General features: G+C 36.5%; 1 protein-coding gene across 1 annotated transcript in view; it reads right to left on the bottom strand.

Moving 5' to 3' along the window:
• Samsn1 (SAM domain, SH3 domain and nuclear localization signals 1) overlaps positions 1-25,255 on the bottom strand; it is a 49,562-nt gene extending 24,307 nt beyond the window's left edge. Inside the window, exons 1-2 of the mRNA XM_055617830.1 lie at positions 25,193-25,255; positions 2,892-2,963 (exon numbers count right to left, since the gene is read on the bottom strand). Coding sequence (XP_055473805.1) covers positions 2,892-2,963; positions 25,193-25,249 — 129 coding nt within the window. The 5' untranslated portion in view covers positions 25,250-25,255. The remainder of the gene's footprint in view (positions 1-2,891; positions 2,964-25,192) is intronic.
• Positions 25,256-25,548: the final 293 nt, after the last annotated feature.

Consider the following 25,548-nt stretch of genomic DNA (forward strand, 5'->3'; position numbering starts at 1 on the left):
CTGTCCACATTTCCTGTTTGTTTTATCTGATTTATTAATCTCTGATATTATTTTGCTTGATCATGTTTATTCTTTTAATGGTTATCTGCATTTCCCACATGATGCATACTCCACTGGAGTAAAGGCTTTCGCTATGTAGTTCATTCTATGCTCTAGAATAATTCCAGGCACATTAACTGGTGTTCACTCTCCTTTATATAAGCAAAAGCCCTGATGTGGATATTTCTCCCCCTCCACTGGAGAACAGGTTAGGATCAGATGTTCCTGACACCGCAGATGTGCTCGCAATCAACTCTGAAGGTCATCTGCCTTAGTACTGCCCACCATGCTTGAGAACTGGACAGCCGGTCATTCCAGAACATAAAACGATGGGAACTTCTGTTTAGAGGGCCTCAATATTTTGATATGAAAGTTTAACCACATAGTTAACATCATTATTATTCAATATTATATTTTGCTTCATATCTTACCCCAAATTGCACATGATAAATGCAAATGGACAACCAATGTAAGCCATAGTTCATTGCAGAGAACTTGTCCCATATATTTTGAATTATTTTTCTTCTCTGTGAAGTTCTTCATGTCCTGAACTAAATTTTTGTTTTGAATTTACAGTTCTGTTATTTTCATCATTTATTTATTTATTTATTTATTTATTTATTTATTTATTTATTACAATTTATTCACTTTGTATCCCGGCTGTAGCCTTCTCCATCTTTTCCCAGTCCCACTTTTAAAGTAATATTGCTTCCAGTCTCCAGGCCTCATGAAATAGGCATTTTCATCTTTTATTGCAACAGTACTCTGGAGTACCTAAGAGAAACCTTGTCATTGTGTAGTTATCTGTGAACAGGATGAAGAAGATACCTGATAAGCTAGGGTCAGATGAATGGGGAGGAGATCCTCCACTATCAGTGGACTTGGAAAGGAGCAGGGAGGAGATGAGGGAAGAAGGGTGGGACTGGGAGGGAATGAGGGAGCAGGATACAGCTGGGATACAAAGTTAATAAACTGTGACTAATATTAATAAATAAATAAATATTTTACAAACATTTAAAAAAAGAAAAATGAGAAACTATCAGCTCTGTTAAATGCTTTAGCAATTTACAAGGCCAATTTTCACAAAGAATAATTAATGACTTATTCCAATGACAGTGAATGAAATTTGTATACTTTCATAGGTTTGTTAAAAGCTAAATAGCAGGAGAATACAGCTACATTTAGTTATAGAGAGTTAAAATTATATACAACACACTACATGAAAATAGTCATATAAGTAACCTCTCCTCTGTGTATACACACACACATATATATATACACATACATAAATAAACAAGTGTTTACAAATACATGTTTTGTGAGTACATATATAATCATCCATAAACATATAGATGGCAAAAAGTGATTATAGCGGTTAGTGTTTACAGTCAGTCTGGCAAGATCTAGGATCAGTTAGAACTGCTGTGCATGGTCATGCAGGATGATCTTGACTACGTAATTGAGATGGAAAGAGCCGTCCTCTCTAGCCACCATTCCCTGGCTGGACTTGATAAATGGAGAAAGGAAACTGAGTGGTAGCATGCATTCATTGCTCTCAGCTTCTAGGCGATGCGTGTGATACGACCTGCTTCTTCAAGCTCCTGCATCTTTGACTGCCCGGCCAGGATAGACTGTGATCTTTATCTAGAAGAAACCCGTTCCACACAGAGTTGCTTTTGGAATGGTGTTTTATCCCATCAGCAGGGGAAAAAAATAAAGAGTGTGTGTGTGTGTAATGGCTTATCTATCTATCTATTACATAAACCAATTAAAATATGTTATACATATAGAAATATGCCAATGGAAATATTACAAAATAATATAATATAAAATTTTATTTTAATTTATTTTATCTAGAATATCCATTTCTGAAATTAAAATAATGTATTCATATATATGTATGTGATATTGATAGAAACTTTATCTAAAATCAACTGTTAGTGAGTTCACTGACTCAGGTTTAGAGTTAGTTTTAATAATGAATATGTTCTGCATTCTTAATTTTCTAAGTGTGCAACCTTTATGTTATTTAACTAGTTAGTGTGCCTTTCCTTAGTTACAGTAGGTGTCCTTTGATAAATAAGATGGTATAACAGAACTGCAGAATTAGAGTGAGAGAAGAGCTCACATTCTGCCTTTGTCATTTGCTAAGTCAGTAGTTGAAAAGAAATTGTGCTCAGTGAACACATGCATTTCCTCAACAGTAAAACTAAAACACTAATAGTTCCTAACTAGATACGTAAATTAGTTACACTATACTTCTTTCATTTCAAGCACTCCATTAAATACAGCTGTCATTGATACTGCTATTGTTATTATATATAAAATGTAATGTTATAGAGTGCTTTGCTTAGGGGCCTTTACAAGGGGCGTAGAGTCCACAGATACATGTTGAATGGTAACCAATAAGACACTTAATGCCTACATTAAAAGTGATATAGTCAATGGAGTAGTTACATGCTCATCTTATCAGAATGACCATCAAGCCCCCTTAACTCCTTAGCATGCTATTGGTTCTTACATGTGCATTGCTTTAGCATGAATATCCTCACAGGACTTGGTACTGTCAGTGTAACTTTGAATTATAACTATCATAAAATTATAACTAACTTGATATGCAGGTTCTGCCCAAATACTGAGTAGGCTTTTTAGACAGCTATTCACCTTAATGCCCAACATGGTACTAGGCCTTAAATAATTGCTCATTTATTTCAAAATTCTGTGCAGGTCTACATGACATGAAAATGTATTCAATTTCCTTACCTAGCTCTGAAAAGGATATTATCTCTTTACATTATAAAGTTTTATAATATGCAATCACAACATTCATAAAGATAGAATAAAACACTAACCTCATTTGAGTCATCAGATTTTAATATGGAATTATTCCGAAAACGATCAAAATTCCCAAAACTGCTGCTGCGCTGTAAAATTGAAAAAGGAAAAGAAACTTAAGGTTTGTGACTTTCACAACTGAGAGCAATAAATTTATTATAACTTCTGAGAAATGCCTCTTGAATATGTAGGCTATGAAAAGTCCTTCTCAGGGCTATCAAAAGGCATTGAAGGTATAAATACTATTTATATCATATACTAAAATTGCTAAAATGTCTTTTAGTTTGTGCAAAAGTGGTTAAGACCATATAGCAGTTACAGAATCCCTGCTTAGATGTAGCCCATGGCAGCTCAGTATCCAAGTGGTTCCCTAGCAAGGGGAACAGAGACTGCCCATGACATGAACTCAGTGGCTGATTCTTTGATCATGTCTCCCTGAGGGGGGAGCAGCCTTACCAGGCCCCAGAAGAAGACAATGCAGCCAGTCCTGATGAGACCTGATAGACTAGGGTCAGAGGGAAGGGGAGAAGGACCTCCCCTATCAGTGGACTTGGAAAGGGGCATGGGAGGAGATGAAGGAAGGAGGGTGGGTTGGAAAGGAATGAGCGAGGGGGCTACAACTGGGATACAAAGTGAATAAACATAAAAATTAAAATTAAAAATCAATTCTCATACTCTTTCTTAGGCTCTTGACACAAGCAGATGAAGCCTCTGAAGATTCTAAACTGAGCCTTCTTTGGATAAGCTGAACACTAAATTATTTTCAGTAGGAAGGGACAGGCAGTATTTATTTACAGAGTGGATAACTAATAAAGACACAACAACAAAACAAAGCAAGGGTCTTAGTAATCCTTCTTCTGCCTCCTAAGATAAGCTTATTTAAAATCAAAGCTAACACAAGTACACTCCCCACTAATAAATTAACTTAAATTTAAAGTTTCTGTTGGTTATGAGAAAGAGAATGCATTCAAGTGGGCCTATTAATAAACTGAACATGAAGGCATACCCAGTGTGAAATCGAGAGTCAAACTGAAGTTCTTTGCATTTCACATGGAATTTCAGTGAGATACTAGCCCTTTCCCCACCATGCAGGTAAAATTCTCTCACCGATTTCAAGGACAAGCTCCATATGTTGTTAGCAGACCACTGCCCCCGTGTTATAATGTTAGATTTTTATTCTCATGAAACTCTCTCTAGGTAGGTAATTATAAATAATCTTGAAGTGCTTCAGAGTAAATGGCTCTCCTGAATCATTTTCAAAATTCTTCAAAGTCACTGAGTCAAAAAATTGACTTTCTCACTATCTATTTAATTTTATGCATTGTTTAGGGTGATGGGAATCTAACTGTGTGTGTGTGTGTGTGTGTGTGTGTGTGTGTGTGTTTCTCTGTGTGTGTGCCTATAGATACAAGGAAAACAGCTTGTCCTAATGGTTGCACCTCATTTCAAAGGAAATGGTTTTAGAAATTAAAAGATTTTACTGAAAAGGTAACCTAGTAATTTGGAAAAAAAAATCACTAGCAGTAGTCAGTAGTCTATAGAATTTATCATTGTCCACTCAGAAATCATAGCTGACTCTAAAAAGTCTTTGCCAGAGAATCGTTGTCCTTGGAACTCTTAAATATGTCTCTTACTTCTAAGTGCCTTTAATACTCCTTACTTCTCCATAAAATGAGTTGAAATAAAAATATCCTGGGCATGTGACAAGTGGTAAGCTTGTTAGACATTCTGCTCCAAGGGTGATGGCTGTGGTAGACAAAATACCTTTTGCTGACTTGATTCCTCTGCTCAACAAGCTCATAGCTCTTTCTGCTTGTGGTGAAAGAAAAGACTAAATAGCTGGAATTATGCTCCTCAGTGGGAAATTCCAAGTCATCTCTTACAGAGCATACCAGACTAGAGAGGGACCCGGGGCACCGATCACTTCTGCTTGCCTTGCCTAGTGGGCACTTCCGTCAGACACCTTTGCTCTGAGATCAGAGGGACGTGAGGAAACTACTGTCCTGCTTACAGACGAATACATCAAGGACATTTATTACTCTGTTGTGTACTTGAGACATTCTTATGGCCTATTGGAACCTGGGCCTGTGGCAATTTAGTAGCTTATATCCAGCTTGCTCCTGCCTATTACATATTAATGAGAGTTACGGAATGCTTCCCATTACTGCGTAATGGGGCCTGTTGCATGGGAGAGCACAGAAGAGATTCACTTCAGCATTTCTCTACACTATATTCTTCCATTAAGGAATCAATATCCACCACCTTTTAAAATTAATTCTTCCCCCACTATACCAATAAAAAAAAGCTGATAAAGGAACAGTGATTTTAAAAAGATTTAAAAAAAAAAAAACCTGCTACTTTGGGTTTTGTCAGTTCTATCCATGCTAATTCCTCAACAACCTAAAGGAAGAGGAGTCTGTCTGTCCTTCGTAAGATATTCTTAAGACGAAAGTTTCAGTGCTCATTTAAAAGGACATTTAATATATTTCATTATCCAGTCTAAAAGTTAGATACTTTTCGAGAATATATTTTCCTAATATATTTATAGGTTATAACTTATGTCAGAAAGGAATTAATGTCTACTACAAGGTATGGACAAGAATGGATTTACAATTTCTACTGTCAGATTTTATTATGTAATGCTGAATTATGTGGAAGGAAAACCACCTTCCTACATCGTAGTCTTAATAAATAAGAAGATGTTTGAATATTCACAAATGTGTATGCTGTAATCATTTTGCAGATACTGGTTGGTGACAGCAGATCAAGATAAGGCAATTAAATGAAGAAGGAACCATCTCTGGGAAAAGCAGTGTGAATATAAAAGCAATTCATATGTTAGATAATATTTGATGATGATGGCATTGGATAATATTTGCTCTTTACATTTTTGTAAGTAAATTTGCAGGAGCTTGAAGTATAGCTCAAAAACAGAACACATACTTTGCATGTGCAAGGCTCTATGTTCGATTCCAGCTCTCCCAGAGCCAAATGAAGTGTACATGTCCTTCTTATATATTTTTTTTTAAATCACTTGTAAAATGGCACATCTGTGGAGGAAAATTTGCCAACATCCTATAAATTTTCATATATATTTGTATTTTGTCATAGCAATTAAATTTCTAAATTTCTATGCCAGATTTATACTAACATATTAATGTATATATATAGAGAGAGATATAGATATATGCACATACACATATACACATTCATTGTAATATTTTACCTAAAACCCTGTAAGCACCAACACACATCAAGAGGGTAATAACTGTATATAAATGTATGTGTATATATCAAGGTAAAACTTCTGAAACTCACCCTTCCCAAATTCAATAGAAAGATCCCTAATATATAGTACAACTGAAAATGCAAAGCAGAGAAAGGTATACAGAATAAGCCGCCATTGGTCTAAGTAAGGGAACACTGTGCATGTCTCAGGAAGGCAAGTACAGGGCTTCTTTCAAAGAGAAATAAATCAAAATAAATGAGTAGAGATGGCAGGAAAGAAAATCTATTTCTCTGAATATACTTTGCTTCATAGATTTGAATATAAAACTGTAAAAGTTTTACAAATTCATAAACCAAATTCAATAAAAATAAAAAAATCCCTAAGCATTAAAATCCTAAAGATATAAATCTACCTGACTTGAAATTGATTTCATTATTTAAGGGAAAACTTATTCCAAGTCATTTTAAAACAAAGTAACGTGGTACTCTGTACACAGCAATACTACAAGGACAAACTGTTACGGCAAATTAAATCTTAACCTGTGTGTACTCCTTGAGGTTACTAATATTGGTGCATATGTAAACACTAAATAACAATGAAAGTGAATAACAATGTCAACAACATTTGAAGATTCTCAGCCTATAATAAAAACAATGCAGATATAAAATAAAATGCTTAAGTAAAACCTGCAATCTTAAATCCCAGTTGAAAACACCGATGACATTTCCCAATCTGCTCCCTTATAAAACATCCTTTTCCTAGCTGTACTCACATATATAAAGGTCTAGAACCATGACACCCCGGTCTTTCATCATCTCTACTTCACAAATTAGACCTACCACACACACCGTTAAAAGGGAAGCTGATCTCTTCAGAACTAATAGAACACACACTAGAAGGCCTGGCTCCTTGTCAAACCACAGACTAGTCTTCCAAATAGCTTGGGGCTATAATGGAGGTTTTCAGTATTTGAATCAATTGTAACTCAAAACATAACTATTTTAGCTTTTTAATTTTTTTATTTATTACATTTTATTCATTTTGTAACCTACTCCCTCATCCCAGACCAATCCCACCCTCCTTCCCTCTTCTCCTCCCATGCCCCTCCCCCAGTCCACTAATAGGGGAGGTCCTCCTCCCCTTACTTCTGACCCTAGCCTATCAGGTCTCATCAGGACTGGCTGCATTGTCTTCCTCTATGGCCAGGAAAGGCTGCTCCCCTCTCAGGAGGAGATGATCAAAGAGTCAGTCACTGAGTTCATGTCAGAGACAGCCCCTGTTCCCCTTTCTAGGGAAAACTTGGACACTGAGCTGCCTTGGGATACATCTGTGCAGGGGTTCTAGGTTATCTCCATGCATGTCCTTGGTTGGAATATCAGTCTCAAAAAAGACCCCTTTGCCCAGGTTTTTGTTTTTGTTTTTGTTTTTTGTTTTTTGTTTTTTGTTTTTTTTAGTTCTGTTGCTTTCCTTGTGTAGCTCCTGTCCCCTCCATGTCTTTCATCTCCCCCTTCTTTCATAAGATTCCCTGAACTCTGCCTAAATTTGGCTATGAGTCTCAGCATCTGCTTTGACACCCTTCTGGGTAGAGTCTTTCAGAGTCCCTCTGTGGTAGTCTCCTTTCCTGCTCCCTGTTTTCTCCCTCTTCTGATGTCTATCTCATTTGCTATTCTGAATGATGACTGAGCATCTTACCCAGGGTCCTCCTTCTTGCTTAGGTTCTTTGAGTGTACAGATTATAGTATGATTATCCTGTATTATAAAATTAATACACGTAATGTGCTGTGAAATAATTGCAGTATATCTTACCAGGTCTAAAATCATTGATTTATGATCATACAAAAGAGAAATACATAGCCTTAGGAAATATAACAGCTGAATTTTAAGAACAGACAAAAATAAAAGACAATAAACTGTCTTTTCTGAATAAAATATATTTCAGAGTTAACTAAACAATTGATCAAGGAAAATTATCCTGAATAGGTATGTATTCTAGTTATTAAAATTGAGGAATGTATAAAATTCTCTTTTGCAAATCTCTATGATAATACTGGACATAGGAAATGATTATCAATGTCTACTGAAAGAGAAGCAATGAAAATATGAGATTGATTATTAAGGCTCTCTATACCTCTTATGAAATGGTCTTCAGAGAGGAGAGAGGACAAGTGGAGCAGAGGTATGTGTGGCTATAGGGGTAGACACAATGGATAAAATTACAACATGCTTCTGCCTCTACCACATTTTAGTTAATACAGAGACAAAGGAGCATGTTCAGTACTGTGAAGAGGATTTGGGTCTTTGAAAAGGATGGAATGTTGGAACTATGCAGGCTATCTAAACCACTCTTCTGTCTGTATTATGAACATGAAGAAACATATAGGATCCCTTTTAAAAATATGAATCATATTTTGACCAATACCAGGGTATTTGACCTTACTTTTCCTTCTTACCCAGCCACCAGCTTTTAGGATTGTCAGATAACTTCTCATCTGCACCATGACTTTAAAATTTGAGTTAGGCACCAATAGAAGTGCCAATCCATTTCAAAGAAAACATTCACATATGTGAGTCAGACACCCACAGTGTTTTGAAGTATACTGGCAAATTGGAAGTTATATATTCTTACTACCTACAAGTTCTCACAGCTAATTATTACTCAAGACTTTTGTTACTATCCACTCCAGCTCAAAATTCTGTTTGATCTCATCAGAAATACTGAATTGTAAAAGGCTGCATCTCAACAAGTCTATCCCCCCTTATCCAAAAGCATTCGAGGATTTGACTGCCCTGGCTGATTCAGCTGCTAAGATGTTGTAGAGTGAGAATCAAATTTAACTCACTTAAAATAGTCTGTTAGGATTGCCTCAGTGTTAAATAATTGCAACATGATGTGGTGCCAAAGGAAGACAGTATGTGGGGTGTCAGGAAACTTCAAGCTAAAAAAGCAAAAGAACTGCAAAGTTGCAGTCAACACTAATGTTGCAACCTTGTGTGAAAGCAACTCACAAATAAATTAAATGATCAAATTATCAAAACAAAACAGAACACAAATCAGTGTCATGGATATTTTCAGTGTGTAATTTTGCTTCTATGAACCAAAGTTTGCCAGCTCCTTCTTCAGCTCCTTAGCTTCATATCAACTGCAAAATATGTAAAGAATGCATAGAAGCTAGTGCTGTCATAGATTTCTAAAGTTTGCTCAGAATTTCCATACTGAAACTTTACTTTTAGAGTTTTATGTGACACTAAAATGTTTTCTGTAAATTGAAACTATTTCAGAAATTACACTAAGGGCATGGGAAGAATTTCAATAATACAAGAAAAGAGTCAATGCAAAATGGTATTTATCGCAGCTGACAATGCATTAAACAATTTTCAGAGTAGAAAAGCTGAGTATTTAAAATTCTCAGTTTCACCTCTACATGGTCTACCACTATGTTTCATTAGTCTCTACTGCAACCAAAGACTGTAAGCCATGGTACAATTCTAGGAATTCAGTAAAAATTACTCTATTCTGTTTTAGTTGAAGGGAGCTCATAGTAATATTTTGACATGCATTAAATATATTTTTCAAATACAAAATATCATGTGGCAAACATTCCTATGAACAATCTTTTAGAAATCTATAAAATACAAAAGAAACTATAAACTTTAAAAGTAGCAACTGTGAAGTAGGTGTGGCTAAAGAGTAAAGCTCCATCCTGTGAAAGCTCAAGCGTGTCTGGTACCCATACCCACTAAAGATGTTGGATGCCCTGTCACGCCCAGCACTGGGGATGGAGAGACTAAAGGATATCTGGAGCTTGCTAGACAGCCAGTTCAGCCTGCTTACTGAGCATCAGGCCAAAGACCGTGTCCCAAACAAGGTATATGCTGTTAACAATAATACTAGACGTTGTTCTCCAATGTCTGCATGCATATTCACATATATACATGGGAACCCACATAGGTAAACTGTCAAGTGCATGCATGCACACATATACACATGCTCAAAAAATGTCAGTCTTGATACTATCCTGTATGTATGAATAGACCCCTGTACCAATCATTTTAGTTCTGCAGAATATAAATTAAATGATGAAAAGTTTTGGACATAAAATTATCTAAAATCAATACAATATTATTATTTTAAATTTTATTAGTTAGAGTTTATTCACTTTGTATCCCAGCTGTAGCCCCTCCCTCCTGCCTTCCCAATTCCACCCTCCTTCCCTCTTTTCCTCCCATGCTCTTCACCAAGTCCACTGATAGGTGATTTCCTCCTCCCCTTCCATGTGACCCCAGTTTATCAGGTATCATCAGGACTGGCTTCATTGTTTTCTTCTGTGGTCTGATAAGGCTGCTCCCCCCTCATGGGGAAGTGATCAAAGAGCCATCCATTGAGTTCATGTCAGAGACAGGCCCAGTTCCCCTCAATAGGGAACATATTTGGACACTGAGCTGCCATGAGCTACACCTGTGCAGGGGTCCTATGTTATCTCTGTGCATGGTCCTTGGTTGGAGTATCTGTTTCAGAAAAGACACCTTTGCCCAGAGTTTTTGATTCTGTTGCTTTCCTTGAGTAGCTCCTGTCCCAAGTCTTTCATCTCCCCTTCTTCCATAATATCCCCTTCACTCTGACCAAAGTTTGGTGATGATTCTGAGCATCTACTTTGATACCCTGCTGGGTAGAGTCTTTCAGAATTCCTCTGTGGTAGGCACCTGTCCCGTTACCTGTTTTCTCGCTCTTGTTCATAGCAGCTTTATTCGTAATAGCCAGAATCTGGAAACAACCCAGATGTCCCTCAATTGAGGAATGGACACAGAAATTGTGGTACATTTACACAGTGGAACACTACTCAGCAATCAAAAACAAGGAAATCATGAAATTTGCAGGCAAATGGTGGGAACTAGAAAGTATCATCCCAGAAGCAGAAAGACGCACATAATATATACTCACTTATAAGTGGATATTAGACATATAATATAGTATAAACTTACTAAAATTTGTACACCTAAAGAAGCTAAGCAAGAAGGAGAACCCTGCGTAAGATAGTCAATCCTCACTCAGAAAGGCAAATGGGACAGACATCAACACAATTTTAAGTTTCTTTAAAAATTTTATTCTAAGAGATTCTATAGTTACTGATGGAAATGCTCTTTGCAAACTATTAAAGGTTAAGGCAATATTGCTTAAATAATGCTAAAACAGCAAAAAGGTTGTGGTATGTTTACTACTTACTGAAAGTACTTCTGAAAGACACAAATGTGACCTCTCCAGCTTTTATGGGACAAATATATATATATATACACACACACATATGTGTGTGTGTGCGTGTGTGTGTGTGTGTGTGTGTGTATGTACTGCCATATGGACATAATCATTTTATTGATTATTTTTAAGATTTTGGTACACTGTTATTTCACTAGATTTCTTATTGTCTGGAAGTATGGACAACAGTACCTCCAGCTGAGAATTATTAGCAAGAAGTTTTACATTCTTATAGCAGTATGCTAGTTTGACTACTTTGTTCAAAGGCTTTAAGAGGAGCCAGATGGAGAAATGTTCAGAAGCCCCTTCCAGGCTTAAAGACCCCCTGGACACGGGTGTACAGTGGATACAGGGTACAGTTAGAGCTTGGGAGGATGTAGGACATAGGAGGGAAAGACATGAGGAGCCAAGGGAACAGGCCTACACATCCACCGTCCTCACCAGAAGCTAAGTAATTTCATTTAGCAACCTTCATAAGACTAATCGTAGTTTCTGTACACTCTATGGTACAGGAAAAGCCAGGCAAAGGACAGATGATTCAAATTTTGAATGAAAACAATAATCTATACATTCTTCTTCAGCAAATTTCAGAAGATAACTTTTATGAATATTTGATTTTTTAATATGTGATCAGATATTAAATATGATTTTAATTGGTCATGTCATTACTGATTTTAATATTCTAATTATGTAGCCAAATAACTTCAAAACTAGATAGTTCTGCATTGTACTATTTTTGTAGTATATGCAGAACAACCAAAGTAATATTTTAGATCCTGGTGAGAGAAAACAAATCCTATCTAGAAGAAGAAGTTTAAATACTGTTGCCTTGCTACACTAGCCTGGTTTTTAAATAAAAACTCTTGCTGGCTTTCTTAATGTGTCTTATTTCTCAACTTGTACTGCCTACAAATGAAATTATATCATAGTGTTATATAAATGAAAAGTATGAAACAGAAGCTAAAACCATTGAATTTGGGTATTAAGAGAGTTCAAGAAAGTTAAGAGTAATCTACCTTCTTACTTATGGAGCACTTCCTTTTAGAAGTTAATATATCAGAACTTTAAAAAAAAAGTTTTTTCAATAATTAGAAGTGGAAAGTCCCTAAAAATTCGTAAAGAAATCATGATCAACATGATGAAAATATATGTGGTGCTTCCAAGCACAGCACACTTTTTAACATATTCAATCATTTAATATGTTGATTCAAACTTTAGTTGTCTGAAAAATCCTCTAACAAGCATGTCAGTCATGTATTACTATAACTAAATCTATATTATATTAATATGATAATAGTGATATATTAATTATATCATATTACTATTATCTGTTATAATATATTAAAGTAATATATACATATATATAATAACAAAGAGATAAAATTCGTTCATAGTAGTCATTGTTATGACATCATAGTCAAAGGCTTGAGTGTGAACTTGAGAAGAAAGAATCTGTCCAGTAATTTCCCATCAGACACAGGAGCACAAACGCCCTGTGATTCCCTTTGCTTTAAACATGCTCTCCTTTTTGGTGGCCTTGGGTACAAAATGACCTTTCTAAAGGTCCTCTCATGGGCTGTTTTAGTCATGCAGCAATCTCCTTGAACGCAGGTAATGACAAACAATAAGCTAATTCTCAAAAAGTTTTTTTTAAGTCATTTTTACTACTTTTAAACGGGTAGGTTTGATGCATGATTTTGGTGGCCCTGATTAATGGTCACTGCCAGCCCAGCTTCTGGAGTTGTAATGTGTCTGTGAGCTTCCCTTCAGCCGAGCTCCACCATTAATCCAGTGGCATATGTCAGCTCAGCAAAGCAAGGTCACTCTTCTGCTTCAAGGGGAACCTTTTTAGAAATAATAAAACTGACAGAAAGTTCTTTTTTGCATGCTTTATGCTGCCTGAGGTTGAGTGCTGCAGTTAATATCGTAAAGCTTATAAACATTCTCTTCCCAGGCAACTGCTGCCACAGGGCTTAGGAATTTAAACGTTTTTTTTTTTTTTTCTTAGTAAGAACAGACATGTTTATGTGGGGTAAATATATGCTATGCAATCCCACACAAGAGAAGAATATGTGGAAAAAATAGTAGAATGTTTGGGTATTGGGTGCTAGGTTTTTGTAAAGGTTTTCTTCAGTATCAAATACACGTATTACTACAACTAAATCTCTATCATTATGATGTTTTTTTCTTTCAGCAAATTTGCATCTGACTGCCTGTGTGTTTAAGTGTATTGAGGAGTACATAGTAGTAATAAAAATAAATTAAGCTAATGACACTCTATGACCTAAAAGTCATGTCTCATAATTGTAGTAGTTCATAGTAGTAGTTCATAGTAGTCATTGTTATGACATCATAGTCAAAGGCTTGAGTGTGAACTTGAGAAGAAAGAATCTGTCCAGTAATTTCCCATCAGACACAGGAGCACAAACGCCCTGTGATTCCCTTTGCTTTAAACATGCTCTCCTTTTTGGGGGCCTTGGGTACAAAATGACCTTTCTAAAGGTCCTCTCATGGGCAGTTTTAGTCATGCAGCAATCTCCTTGAACGCAGGTAATGACAAACAATAAGCTAATTCTCAAAAAGTTTTTTTAAGTCATTTTTACTACTTTTAAATTACTACCCGTTTAGGTGCATTTACTTCTGAAGGAATTATATTTCTTAAATTACAAACATTTGCTTCATCGTGAATGGCTACTTTAAAATTGGTAGAAATTAACAATGAGGTGATCAAAGTGAGCTTGTCCTAATCTTCATTAGTGACACTGACTAATGAAGTCATCAAAAGCTAGTATTGAACTAAAGGAAAAAAAAAATGATGGCTATCCAATGCCAATAAAGAACATATGTAAGCAAAAACATTACAAAGAAAGTCAACAATAACAATTACACATTCAAGGAAATAGCCCTGTAAAATTTCAGTGTGTTCTCTAAAGCACACTGTGTATTGTAAAATAAGATTTTATATTGGCTAAATCTGTCTTGAGTCTTATTCTAGATGCAAACACTGCATAATTATAGAAATAAAACTCATTTACTGATTTTTACTTAATTACATAAAGAAAAGCTATTAGAAGTGACACCAATTAGTTCTTCTAGGAAACCAATACATAGCGTATGTCTCTCGGTCAGAAGCTGGGATTTTGTCCAGCTTACAGAAATAAACAACTTCAGACTGACTCACTTATAAACAAGTACACCAAAAACTTCACTGTCACATAACTCTTTATTATAAGAGAGTACACTCTCAAAAAGAATGCCTGCCCCAGACTACAGAAACAGTGTCTCCCCTGGAAGAAATGGCACCTGAGGCAGAAGGTCACCACTGGGACCTGGTTTGGTGATGTACTGGATAATAGTGAAGTCAATTAGGTGCCATCAGGACTGGAGACATGACGTTATTCCAAGTCGTATCTTGTGTTAGTTAGCAAGTCTGCAGAGGTAAATGGAATTCTTGTTTCTCTGTGTATCTCTGTAGGCAAGTGGATAAATTTCTCCCTCATTAAATATATATATATATATATATATATGTATGTATGTATGTATGTATGTATATTGCTCCCTACAATGCAACACTGTCCTGCTAACAGTCTTCCACTCCTCATACATTGTAATACACTATTTGATTTTTGTTTGTTCATTTCATTGCATTCTGATTCTAGAAACGGTTGCTCTGTTTTTATATGTGTGCTGCCCAGATCTTTATCACGGATGAGTTTTCTGGCTTCTCTGAAGTAGGTTAATTCTGTAAATGACTAATTTTGTCCATTAGTCATGCCACATTCAATTCACATATACTGAGAAATCACTAAAATTTTGTATTCTGTAAATGCTTTTGGTGACGATTAGAAAAAAAAAAAAAAAAAAAAGCCAATGTAGTCTGGAAGTAAGAACATCTGAGTTCAAGCTTTCTTGACTTCTGCCACAAGTCAAAGGGTACAGAGTAAGATATATCTTCTGTTCTTGACAGGGCAGCTGGTTGGGGTGAAACCAACTATAGCCAGGAAAATAGAGCAACTGTGCAACAGATATTACAAATTAAGAAAGAAGGAAAGGATCATCCTGAGTGAGTTGTCCCAGAAGCAAAAAGACATGCATGGTATATACTCACTCATATAAACGTACAATATAGAATAAACCCACTAAAATCTGCACATCTAAACAAACTAAGCAAAAGAGAGGACCCTAACTAAAATGTTCAATCCCCATCCTGAAAGGCAAAGAGGATGGACATCAGAAGAAAAAGAAAATAGGAAACAACCTCGGAACCTGCTACAGAGGGCCTCTGAAAGCCAGAAGAAAACAGGAAACAACCTTGGAACCTCCCACAGAGGGCCTCTGAAAGCCTCTGCAGTATAGACTGTCAAAGCAGATGCTGAGCCTGATGGCCAACTGATGGGCAGAGTGAATAGAATTTTATGTACGAAGTGGGAAATAGTAAGAGCTGGAGGGGACGGGAACTCCACAAGCAGAGCAACAGAACAAGATAATTTGAACACAGGGAACTTCGTAGAGACTCATACTCCAACCAAGGACTATTCGTGGAGATAACCTAGAACCCCTGCACAGATGTAGTCCATGGCAGTTCAGTGTCCAAGTGGGTTACATAGTAATGGGAAGAGGGACTGCCTCTGACATAATCTGATTGGCCTGCTCTTTGATCACCTCCCCCTGAGGGGGGAGCAGCCTTAGCAGGCCACAGTAGAGGACAATGCAGCCACTTTTGATGAGAACTGATAGACTAAGATCAGAAAGGAGAGGAGAACCTCCCCTATGAGTGGACTTGGGGAGTGGCATGCATGCAGAAAGGGGAGGGAGGGTGGGATCAGGAGGGGAGGAGGGAAGGGCTTATGGGGGGATACAAAACGAATAAAGTGTAATTAATAAAAAATTAAAAAAAAAGAAAGAAGGAAAGATTATCTAGTGAACATAGGTCAGGAAACACACACACGCTAACAGCCTATAGCAAGCCTACATGACAGGCTTTAACATGTCCTCCTTTTGCAATCACAACACCAAGGCTCAGATGAGGTTTAATAAAATGCTTGTGATTCTCTGGTTAGGAAATATCAAACTCATACCTTCAAACCCATGTTAGGAAATATCAAACTCATACCTTCAAACCCATGTTGTCTTTTGCTCTGCTAGCTAACCACTCCTACTCTGTGTTGAAGCGACGGATGGAGGATTTTTTAAGATGACAGCTCACTAGGTAATCAAATAGGCATGAGTTATGAATATACAGAGATACTCCAGAGTAACAGCAGCAGAGAGTGTGGTCATAGCATCAGGAACAGAAGTCTTTATGGACTCCCTAAACCAGACTGTACGTTAGTGGGTATCTTCAGAGGATCACTGATTAAAGGTATAGAGCAAAATTTCTTCTTATATGCTTTAAATGATGCCTCATGGAAGCTACTGGGTTATAGCAGAGGTACATTTGTGTGAGAAAAGACAAGAATGAGAAGTGGGCAGGAGAGTGTGGGAAAGGGGAAGCATCTATTCGATCTGGAGTGCAGGTCAAGTGTGGGGCACCTATCAGAAGTAAGAAATCAAAGGTAACTGGAAGAAAAGAAGCAGCTGAAAGTCAAATCCTCACCTCTACTACTGGGAGCTCTTTGACGGTTAGTGGCTAAGCTGTCTTACCTCAAAATCTGTATGCTGTCTTCTAACTTGATTGTTTCAGGAGGTAAATCTGTGTGAAGAACTTCAAAGGTATTATTAACTAAAAGATGTAATCACTGGGGTGTTCCCTAATCAAATCCTACTGGTTTCTTCATAGGGTCTTTTCAGAGCTAAAGATCCTGGAGCAGAAATGCAGAGAAAATGACAACATGGGGCATCCATCTACTACGCAGAACTAGAGGCTCTGTGGCAGATTCTCCTCTTGCAGACCTCACTGGATCCCAAGCCTCCTCACATGCTAATGTCGGAGGAGCTGGACTTAATTGTAGTGACAGTGGCTGTCTTCATCTATATAAGAATCACCCACCTACCACCACAGACAGTTTCAGAACATCCATTTCTCTTATTGGAGGACAGCTTGTTGCTTTGCTAAGGAAATGTGAATGACTTACTAAAAATCCACCAGAATTTTTTTATGTGAAATTTATATATTTTAATATTTTTCTATTTTGTTATTATTATTAATTACAATTTATTCACTTTGTAACCCGGCTGTGTCTCATCTCCTCCCAATATCATCCTCCCTCCCTCTTCCATTTTGCCCCTCCCCTAGTCCACTGATAAAGGAGGTCCTCCTCCCCTTCTATTTGACCCTAGATTATCAGGTCTCATTAGGAGTGGCTGAATAGTCTTCCTCTATGGCCTGGCAAGGCTGCACCCACCAGGGGAAGGTGATCAGAGAGCGAGCCACTGAGTTCATGCCAGAGAAAGTTTCTGCTCCACTTACTAGAGCACCCACCTGGAGACTAAGGCAACATCTGAGTAGGAGTTTTAGGTCCTCTCCATGCATGGTTCTTGGTTGGGGTATCAGTCTCTTCAAGGGACCCAGAGCTCAGTTTTTATGGCTCTGTAATCTCCTTTTGGAGTTCCTGGCACCTCCATGTCTTTCTATCTCCCCTTCTTTCATAAGATTACCTGCACTCTGCCCAAAGTTTGGCTATGAATCTCAACATCTGCTTCAATACCTCAATCACCAGAATTCTTAATACTAACAAATGGGAGAATTTGATGTTTGGTAATGCTTAGCTTGGGAATGTAGATATATTGTTTATGGATTTGATTCCATTATTTAGAGAATACATTCCTTGTGGATAATGAAGCCATTTTTCTCTAAATTAGGAAAAGACAAGACACAAATACTTGAATAAGTCAAGTTTTAACGAACTAAGTGCATTAACAGTCAAGGTAGTGGTTCTATATTCTTCCTATAGGACATGTAATATTCAAATGTTACAACAAGAGGAAGCTACATATTCTTAATTCACTGTCTTTGGATTTAGCACTTTTGACTTATTGGCAATCTATTTGACCCCAAAGCTTTTCTGCTTGCTTGAGATTAAAGTTTGATTTTGGACTTACATTCTGTAAGATGGGAAAAATCTACAGCAAAATAGTAATTTGTTGGAAAGAATGTTCATCACTAAAAACAGTTCATAACTTTAATCAATTTGACAGTGAACTGAATAAGTTATGAGTTCATCCTTCAATTGAAGTGCCCTAAAATTAAAATAAAATTCAGTATAAATAAATGTGTTTTGAAAGAAGAGGGGAAAGGCCTCCAGAAGTCTTTCATCAATTATGGGCAATTTTTTCTGAACCAGTGAACAGTAAAATTGAGCCATTTCTTAGAATATAGGCACAAGCTGAATACAAGGACGGTATATGATAGTAGCAGTTTTAATGTTTGCTACATTTAATGTGTGTATATGTTGAAATATGTCTATTTGTACAGATGACAAAGTCTAACTCTTTTCCACAGCACGATCAAGATACTACTTCCCTTGATGGCTCCACAGTTTTTCAACTCCTATTATTCGAAAAACTGAACAGTCAACTGAATTTATCTAAACTAGTATATTAAAATTAAATCCAAGGAGAAGCTGCAGCAATAGTATGGCACAGATTTGGTTATAGAAGCACTCTTATATAAAATTCAGAATACCTTCTTAACCTTGAGTGAAATACTTCACATGTACAAGATTGCACTGTTCTCTATAAATTAGGGGGAGATAATGCTATGCTATCGTGGTCTTGAAAAAAAAATATTGGGAGCTGGTGTGGGATGCATCCCTTGAGTTGTTGGCAGGGGTATGCTAAGTATCCACCCAGACAGTACAGGCCATCTCCACTGCTCTTGGTTGTCTACCAGAGCTAGATGGTAAGACCCTATTATGTAGACACTAAACATTTTGGTCAAAGAATATTAGAAAATCAAGTTGGTGCTGATCAGGGATCATCCCCTCTCCTGGCTAGCTCTCATCCCTCTGTAAGGTGATATGTGTGCTATGGGCATAGGGTTATCAATTTTCTACCCATCCCCTGAATTACATTCATAAACAACATGGTCAGCTATGTCCATGGGTGCAATACAGGGACAAATGTTAGGTGTATGTGTGTGTGTGTGTGTGTGTTGGGGTATGTGTGTGTCAGGGGTAACAAACTATTTTCTAATTGGATTTGAATCCTGCATTGTAAGAAGAAATTTATATCTACTCAAGAACCCATAATTGATGAGTTCATAGGCCACAGTGGTGACCTTAAAAGAGTGGGCATAGAACAAAACTGTCTTCTGAATGTTTGTCTTTATACCAATAGATTGGTTCAGCTCTCAGACTTCATCAGAGAGGTGTCTTTGCACAGCGGGTGGTAGTGCAGAAACTTGTAGCTGACCATTTGAAGAGATTAAGCGCCATAGGATTGTTCAGCTACAACTGAGACATCTGTATCACCCCACCTACACAGCTCTAGGGGCTATTATGGAAGAAAGAGTAGAAAATTAGTCAGAGTCAGAGGTTAGGGAGGAACTGGGTAAAGGAGAATCTTCTGGACATGACAGGGCTTTTGCTCCGTGAATTTGCAGCACCTGTGTTTGTCTGTGTTTGTCTGCAGGAGACCTGAAGCAGATAAAGGTGGTCAATATTCTCGGACGGTGAACGGAGTTTGACAAGCCTGATCTGAGTAGCTACCAACACATGCTGGCATCTGAGGGAAAGAGAGTCAGTTTTCCTCGAAGGCGTTGCCCGGGTAGGTCAACCACACTCCAGGTGATGATCCCAATCCCATCAATACCTGTACAACACAAATGGGACTTGGTGGTTTATAAAAGGAAAAAAAAAAAAAAAAGATACAAGTGATTATTACTGCCCATCAAGGAAAAAATTAACACAGTTCCAAATGCTAAAATTTGGACAGTTATGATAACTGTAGTTTATCTGGGAGGTGTTGATTGAATTTATTGTACATAATTTTCAAAGAATTAATAAAACAGTTAATGGACATATGCTCCTCATGCAAGTGTCTTACCTCAATCAGTAGCAGGTGAGGAAAATGCCCTCCATTTTCCCGTACATGGTTAAATAAGAGTTAAAGTGCATTTTAACAGCCATGATACAAAAAAGCAATGCAGACGGCTCGTTAATGCCGCAACTACGTGCCATCCCTGAAGGAGCATAAATTTACACCGCGGGCAGTACAGTGCAAACAGCTCCTAATCAACTCATCACCTCTCATCATTGCTGGGATCAAATGCAAATGGGAAGGAATGCCACTTCAGTCACTGCTAGTGAAAATTAGCATCTGTGACACTAATGGTGTCTCATTCTGTATGCACTTTAGATTAAAAAGAACCTTTTTACAAAGCTATTTCAAGAAGTGCCAAAATTCCAATGTTTCCCTTTCCAATGACAGTGGTATTGAATCTCCTTAACTCGCTGCAGACCTCAGTTCAAATGTATTTACACAGATTACCATGCACAGATATATTAAGTCCTAGAATACTTCCAAATTTATCTGTGTGGTCCATTCCCTTTTTCTTTTGAAACTTTCTAGCATGTTCTCTCACCTGGAACAAAGGTTGGCCATGAAAGAAAATAAGCTTTCTAGGAATCTTGGACAATCCTTGGCACAATGGAGTTGTTCTTTACCACTCAAAAATTAACTAAAGGTGGATTTAAACACATATACACAAACGACTGGCTACCAAGAGTCACAGTGAGTAGACCTGGGAATCTTTTTTTCTACATATCTGCTCAGAGCCTACTGCACTGGAAAGCTTAGCAAAGAAGAAATATGCAAGGCCTCACTTTCAACACTGGGTAACATTTTTTAAAAAAAAAAAAAACCACGTGGTGAGTAAGAAAAAAAATGTATACAATTCTAATTGCTGAAATTTAGACAGATAGCGTACCTGCAGAGCAGAGAGTTCATAGATATAATTCCTGAATTTAGTTGGAGGAGGAGAGGTCACTAAATATCTTTTCAAAGTACAAAAGTTTCTAAATATGGGCTTTCCCTGGTGTCTTTATAACTCATCTGACATTTAAAACAGACAGTGGCAGGACTGTCACTGACAGTGGCATTAAGACATCCAGTTTTGTAGTAGTGGAAACTGACACCATATGTTTTTCATGACACAATTTTTTATCTATGCATTTTTGGCTAAGATAATTGATTTTGTTTAATATAAATAATCTTTCGTGTGTTTCTGTTCCTTCATTTATGATGCTATATAAGCATTCTCTCACAGAGTTGTAGCAAACATTAGGGTAGAAAATCTGAATAGAGCAACTGTTATATAATACAATTAATAATAAACAGAGGCAGCAAAAATAAACATTAGACATGCATGAGAAAAATTAGGCCCTATAATTATTTGAGCATTTATAGATCATATAAACTATGTAGATAAAAAGCTTATTGAGACTGGGAGTGGAATATGGTTACACATCTCTAAACTGTCAGCATTGAGCACTAGTACTGAAACAGTAAAAATAAAACTCAAGAAGAAAAGTGTGGTGGATGAAGAGAGGTTATTTTTAACTACTCTACATGTAGAATGTTTAGCCACTATTCACCAAGTTTCATTTTTAATTGGAAATTACTTATGTGACAAATAGTTCTGGGGCATGCTAAACTTGCAAGAATTTGTTAACCTCTGATTATATGTAGTTAGCTATTTTATAATATATCTTTATGTATTCTTGGGTATTCAACAGGAAAGATTTTTGGTTTCTGAGTCTCAACCAATATTTTTAATGTTTTATAACATATTTAAATGCCATTCATCTCACATATAAGCTACTTGAATAAAATAAGCTATAGAAAAAACATAATAGATCAGCACATCATCAATGATAAAATAGGATGTGGCATAATTATAATTTGGCTTTAACACATTGGTATGTCTACTGGAAAATATTGTAAACAAAAAATAATACATCATTTTATATGTAGTATTCTCTAAAAATCTATTATTGCATATTGGTTTAATTAATATTTTTAATGTCACCATAAAACTTACTAGAAAATATTAAATAACAAAGCCTATTTCTCTAACTTTATTTTTAGCTGGTATATTAAGAAAATAAAAATTGTACAAATTGTGCATGTGTCTGGTGATTTGATGTAATACATGTGCAAGGCTTGCAAATGTTTAATCAATCCTGTCTCTGTCTTTCTCAAATATTCATCGTCTTATTTCTTGTGTTGGGGTGTGGGTGTGTGGTGTGTGTGTGTGTGTGCACATGTGAGTGGGTGTGCCGCTGCCTGTGCATGTGTATTTATGTGGAGGCCATTGGACAGCCTCCGGTGTCCTTCCTTCTCAGACCCTGTCTGCTTTGGATTTGAAACAGTGGTTCGCACCACTTGAGTCTTGCTGGCTCGGCCAGGCTTCTGGCCAGCGTGCTCAGGTCAATGCCTGTATTTGCCTCTCCAGGGCTGAGATTACTAGCAAAGACACCACACAGTCCTTTGTTTACATAGGATCTGATGGGAAAAAATGAGGTCATCTCAGTTGACTAGAAATCAACTTATAGACTGAGCCGTGCCTTCACCTCTACCTTATTATTCCATTAGAAGATGATACATTTTAATTGCAGAGAGTCATTATATGCAATCGCATCCCAGGACTTCTTATTCCCAGCTAATTCAGTTGCCACCAGTATTCCAGTTAAATAAAAAGTTCATTAGGTTTCATTTAAGGTAACACTAGGTAGAATAGGTGTCTCCTGTGTTTCTGGTGTTAGAGGATTAAACCTATGGACACAGCAGGTTCTATATCATACAGCTACATCCACAAGCCTAATTTTTGTAGGTTTAAAATATGCCAGGTGGGGAGATAACATTTCCCTCATTTTTGACATCACAATAAAAAAAAAAAAAAAAGGAAATCCCCTTTGTACTTGTAAGAGCACAGCACAGAGAATGAATGCCTGTGGGTCAGGATATGAAAAATATTATCTGATAGATAATCAGTACAAACAGTTACATCCTGTATTTCAGGCCAGTTTCTTGGTAGCTCTGCTGTGTCTTTCTAGACAGGCGTCACATTCCCTTTTTGTATGTGGAGTTTGTACTCCTTCAAATAGCCGTCCGTGTAGGGATAAGACTAAAATGTATTCTTAATAACCCCTATGGATTATACCCTTTATTCATAAGGTAGTGAAAAGTTTTCTGTGGTAAAATAAATATGAATTAGTAGGCGGTGTTTCTAAGACATAGTTATAGTAATTGGAGGAATATTGGTTTCATGTAGAAAATTTAAATGTCTGTAATGTGACAAATTTGTGTGATATATTTTATTTTCAGGTGCATCAAACATATTTTTATTTTGTATTTGTGGAAGTCAACAAGATGATCAATGGTTCAAAGGTGCTTTAGTAATTACTGTGATTAAGCCCACTGCAAATAATAAAAGATCATTTTGAAAAGAGTACAGTGACTTGAATATATGACACAGAACAATAGTTTTTATGAAATAGTCAAAAGTCATATTTGAAACATTTTCAGAGAAACAACTATTTGATTTTAATTTCTGTAATCTCTTCCAAAGCTATTGTCAACTGAATATTTCATTTAATCAGAGATATTTTACATAAAAATAATCATATGAAGAAATATAAGTAATACTTTCAAAAACTTTTTTTATATATTTTGGAATGTGTTGCTTCGAAATTTTATTTTAGTAGTAAAAAGACAGAAATTGCAATATATTATTCTGCTATACTTTTATAAGATGCTTGTCTAACCTTTATTGGATTTTTGTATTAGAAAAAAATAATATTGAAAATCATCTAGTCTAAGTTTCCTACATTTGGAAGTAATTTCTTCTTATTTTACTTTAGATATTTTGGAGAGGATTGCATGCAACCTCAATTCCAAAGGAAAATCAATTCCCAAACTGTTTCTCTGACAATGACAAATAAAAGCTGATAACAAAATATAAAGTCTGTAAAAACACTGAGAATCAACTACTATAACATGATTGAATTTCTTGAGAAACTTTAGTAATGCATAAATAAGACAGAGATTTTGATAACATAATTTCATACTAAAGAAATTAATGCTACTGGTAAGACTAGTGTAGAGTTCTATGGTAAAATAGAAACTTTGCTTCTTCTATATTATTTTTCATGGCAGTTGTTTTCAAATGAAAGAATAAAAGAACATTCTATATAAGACTGGCTTATCAAATTTACTAACCTATATATTTTGTTGCTTCTCAAAATAGGACACAATTCTTTCTCTATTGACAAATGTAAAAATGCATGTCTACAACAAAGTATCAGAGTTTAACATTCAAAATACAAAAAGAAAAAAAAATAACCCAAAACTTCTTCATTTAACAGTCTTTTTACAATTATGTATTTTTAAATGTTTAAAATTTAAGAGATGAAATAATTCCTTAAATATTCTGGCTAGACTTTGAGCAACCAAGTAATGGAAAATGATATTACTCACTAAGCAGAGACCACCAAACCGATTTCCATAAAATTATCTAAACCCAACCTTCGCTACCAACATAAATGGCTGAATCTAATACACAGTTGTGAAGACCGTAATTGCCCATTGGCGCCTAACTTTGGCATTTGAATTCTTTCTATTTGTATTTTGATGCGCTCACCTCTCCTTGAACTTAGTGACAGACAAAATGTCATGTATGTAGTGGAGGTGATGGTGTAGGGCGTGTGCATGTGTATGTTTTTGTGTGGCTTGTCGTGGTGTGTATGTGTGTTTTTAAAAATGTGTGTGAGTGAGGGGGTTGGTGTGTGTGTGTGTATGCAGACACAGTATGTGTGTGTGGTATGCATTTGTGTGTATGTGTATGCTTCCTAGTAAGAAGTTTTGCTTTACTTAAGAATGTTAGAGAATCACCTTACCTTCGGTTTTTGTTGTTTCTCCTTCTCTGAGGCATTGGATGGCTTCCTCTTGAGCATTTTGAATTCAGGCCACCTCTAGTGAGCACAGTTTCTGCTGTTACAGAGACAACTGAAAACAGGCGGCAGTTGCTCTGTGGTATACAGCATCTGATAGCTCTGAGCCTGGTGATATGACACTTCCTCCTTCGGTCAGGATGTGACTTCAATGTCTGCTTGGGTAAAGGCTTCTTCTCCCCCCCCCCTCCTACATTACTGTAATTATTTGGTAACTCTATACTGCCTTCTTGGTGCTATGTTCTATGATGTAATTCCTATCTCACAATTATTAGGGGTATAATGGTTTGAAAAGAAAGTTT

The sequence above is a fragment of the Psammomys obesus genome, unplaced genomic scaffold (assembly GCF_907164565.1).
Source record: "Psammomys obesus unplaced genomic scaffold, mPsaObe1.curated_primary_1811, whole genome shotgun sequence".
Classification (NCBI taxonomy): domain Eukaryota; kingdom Metazoa; phylum Chordata; class Mammalia; order Rodentia; family Muridae; genus Psammomys; species Psammomys obesus.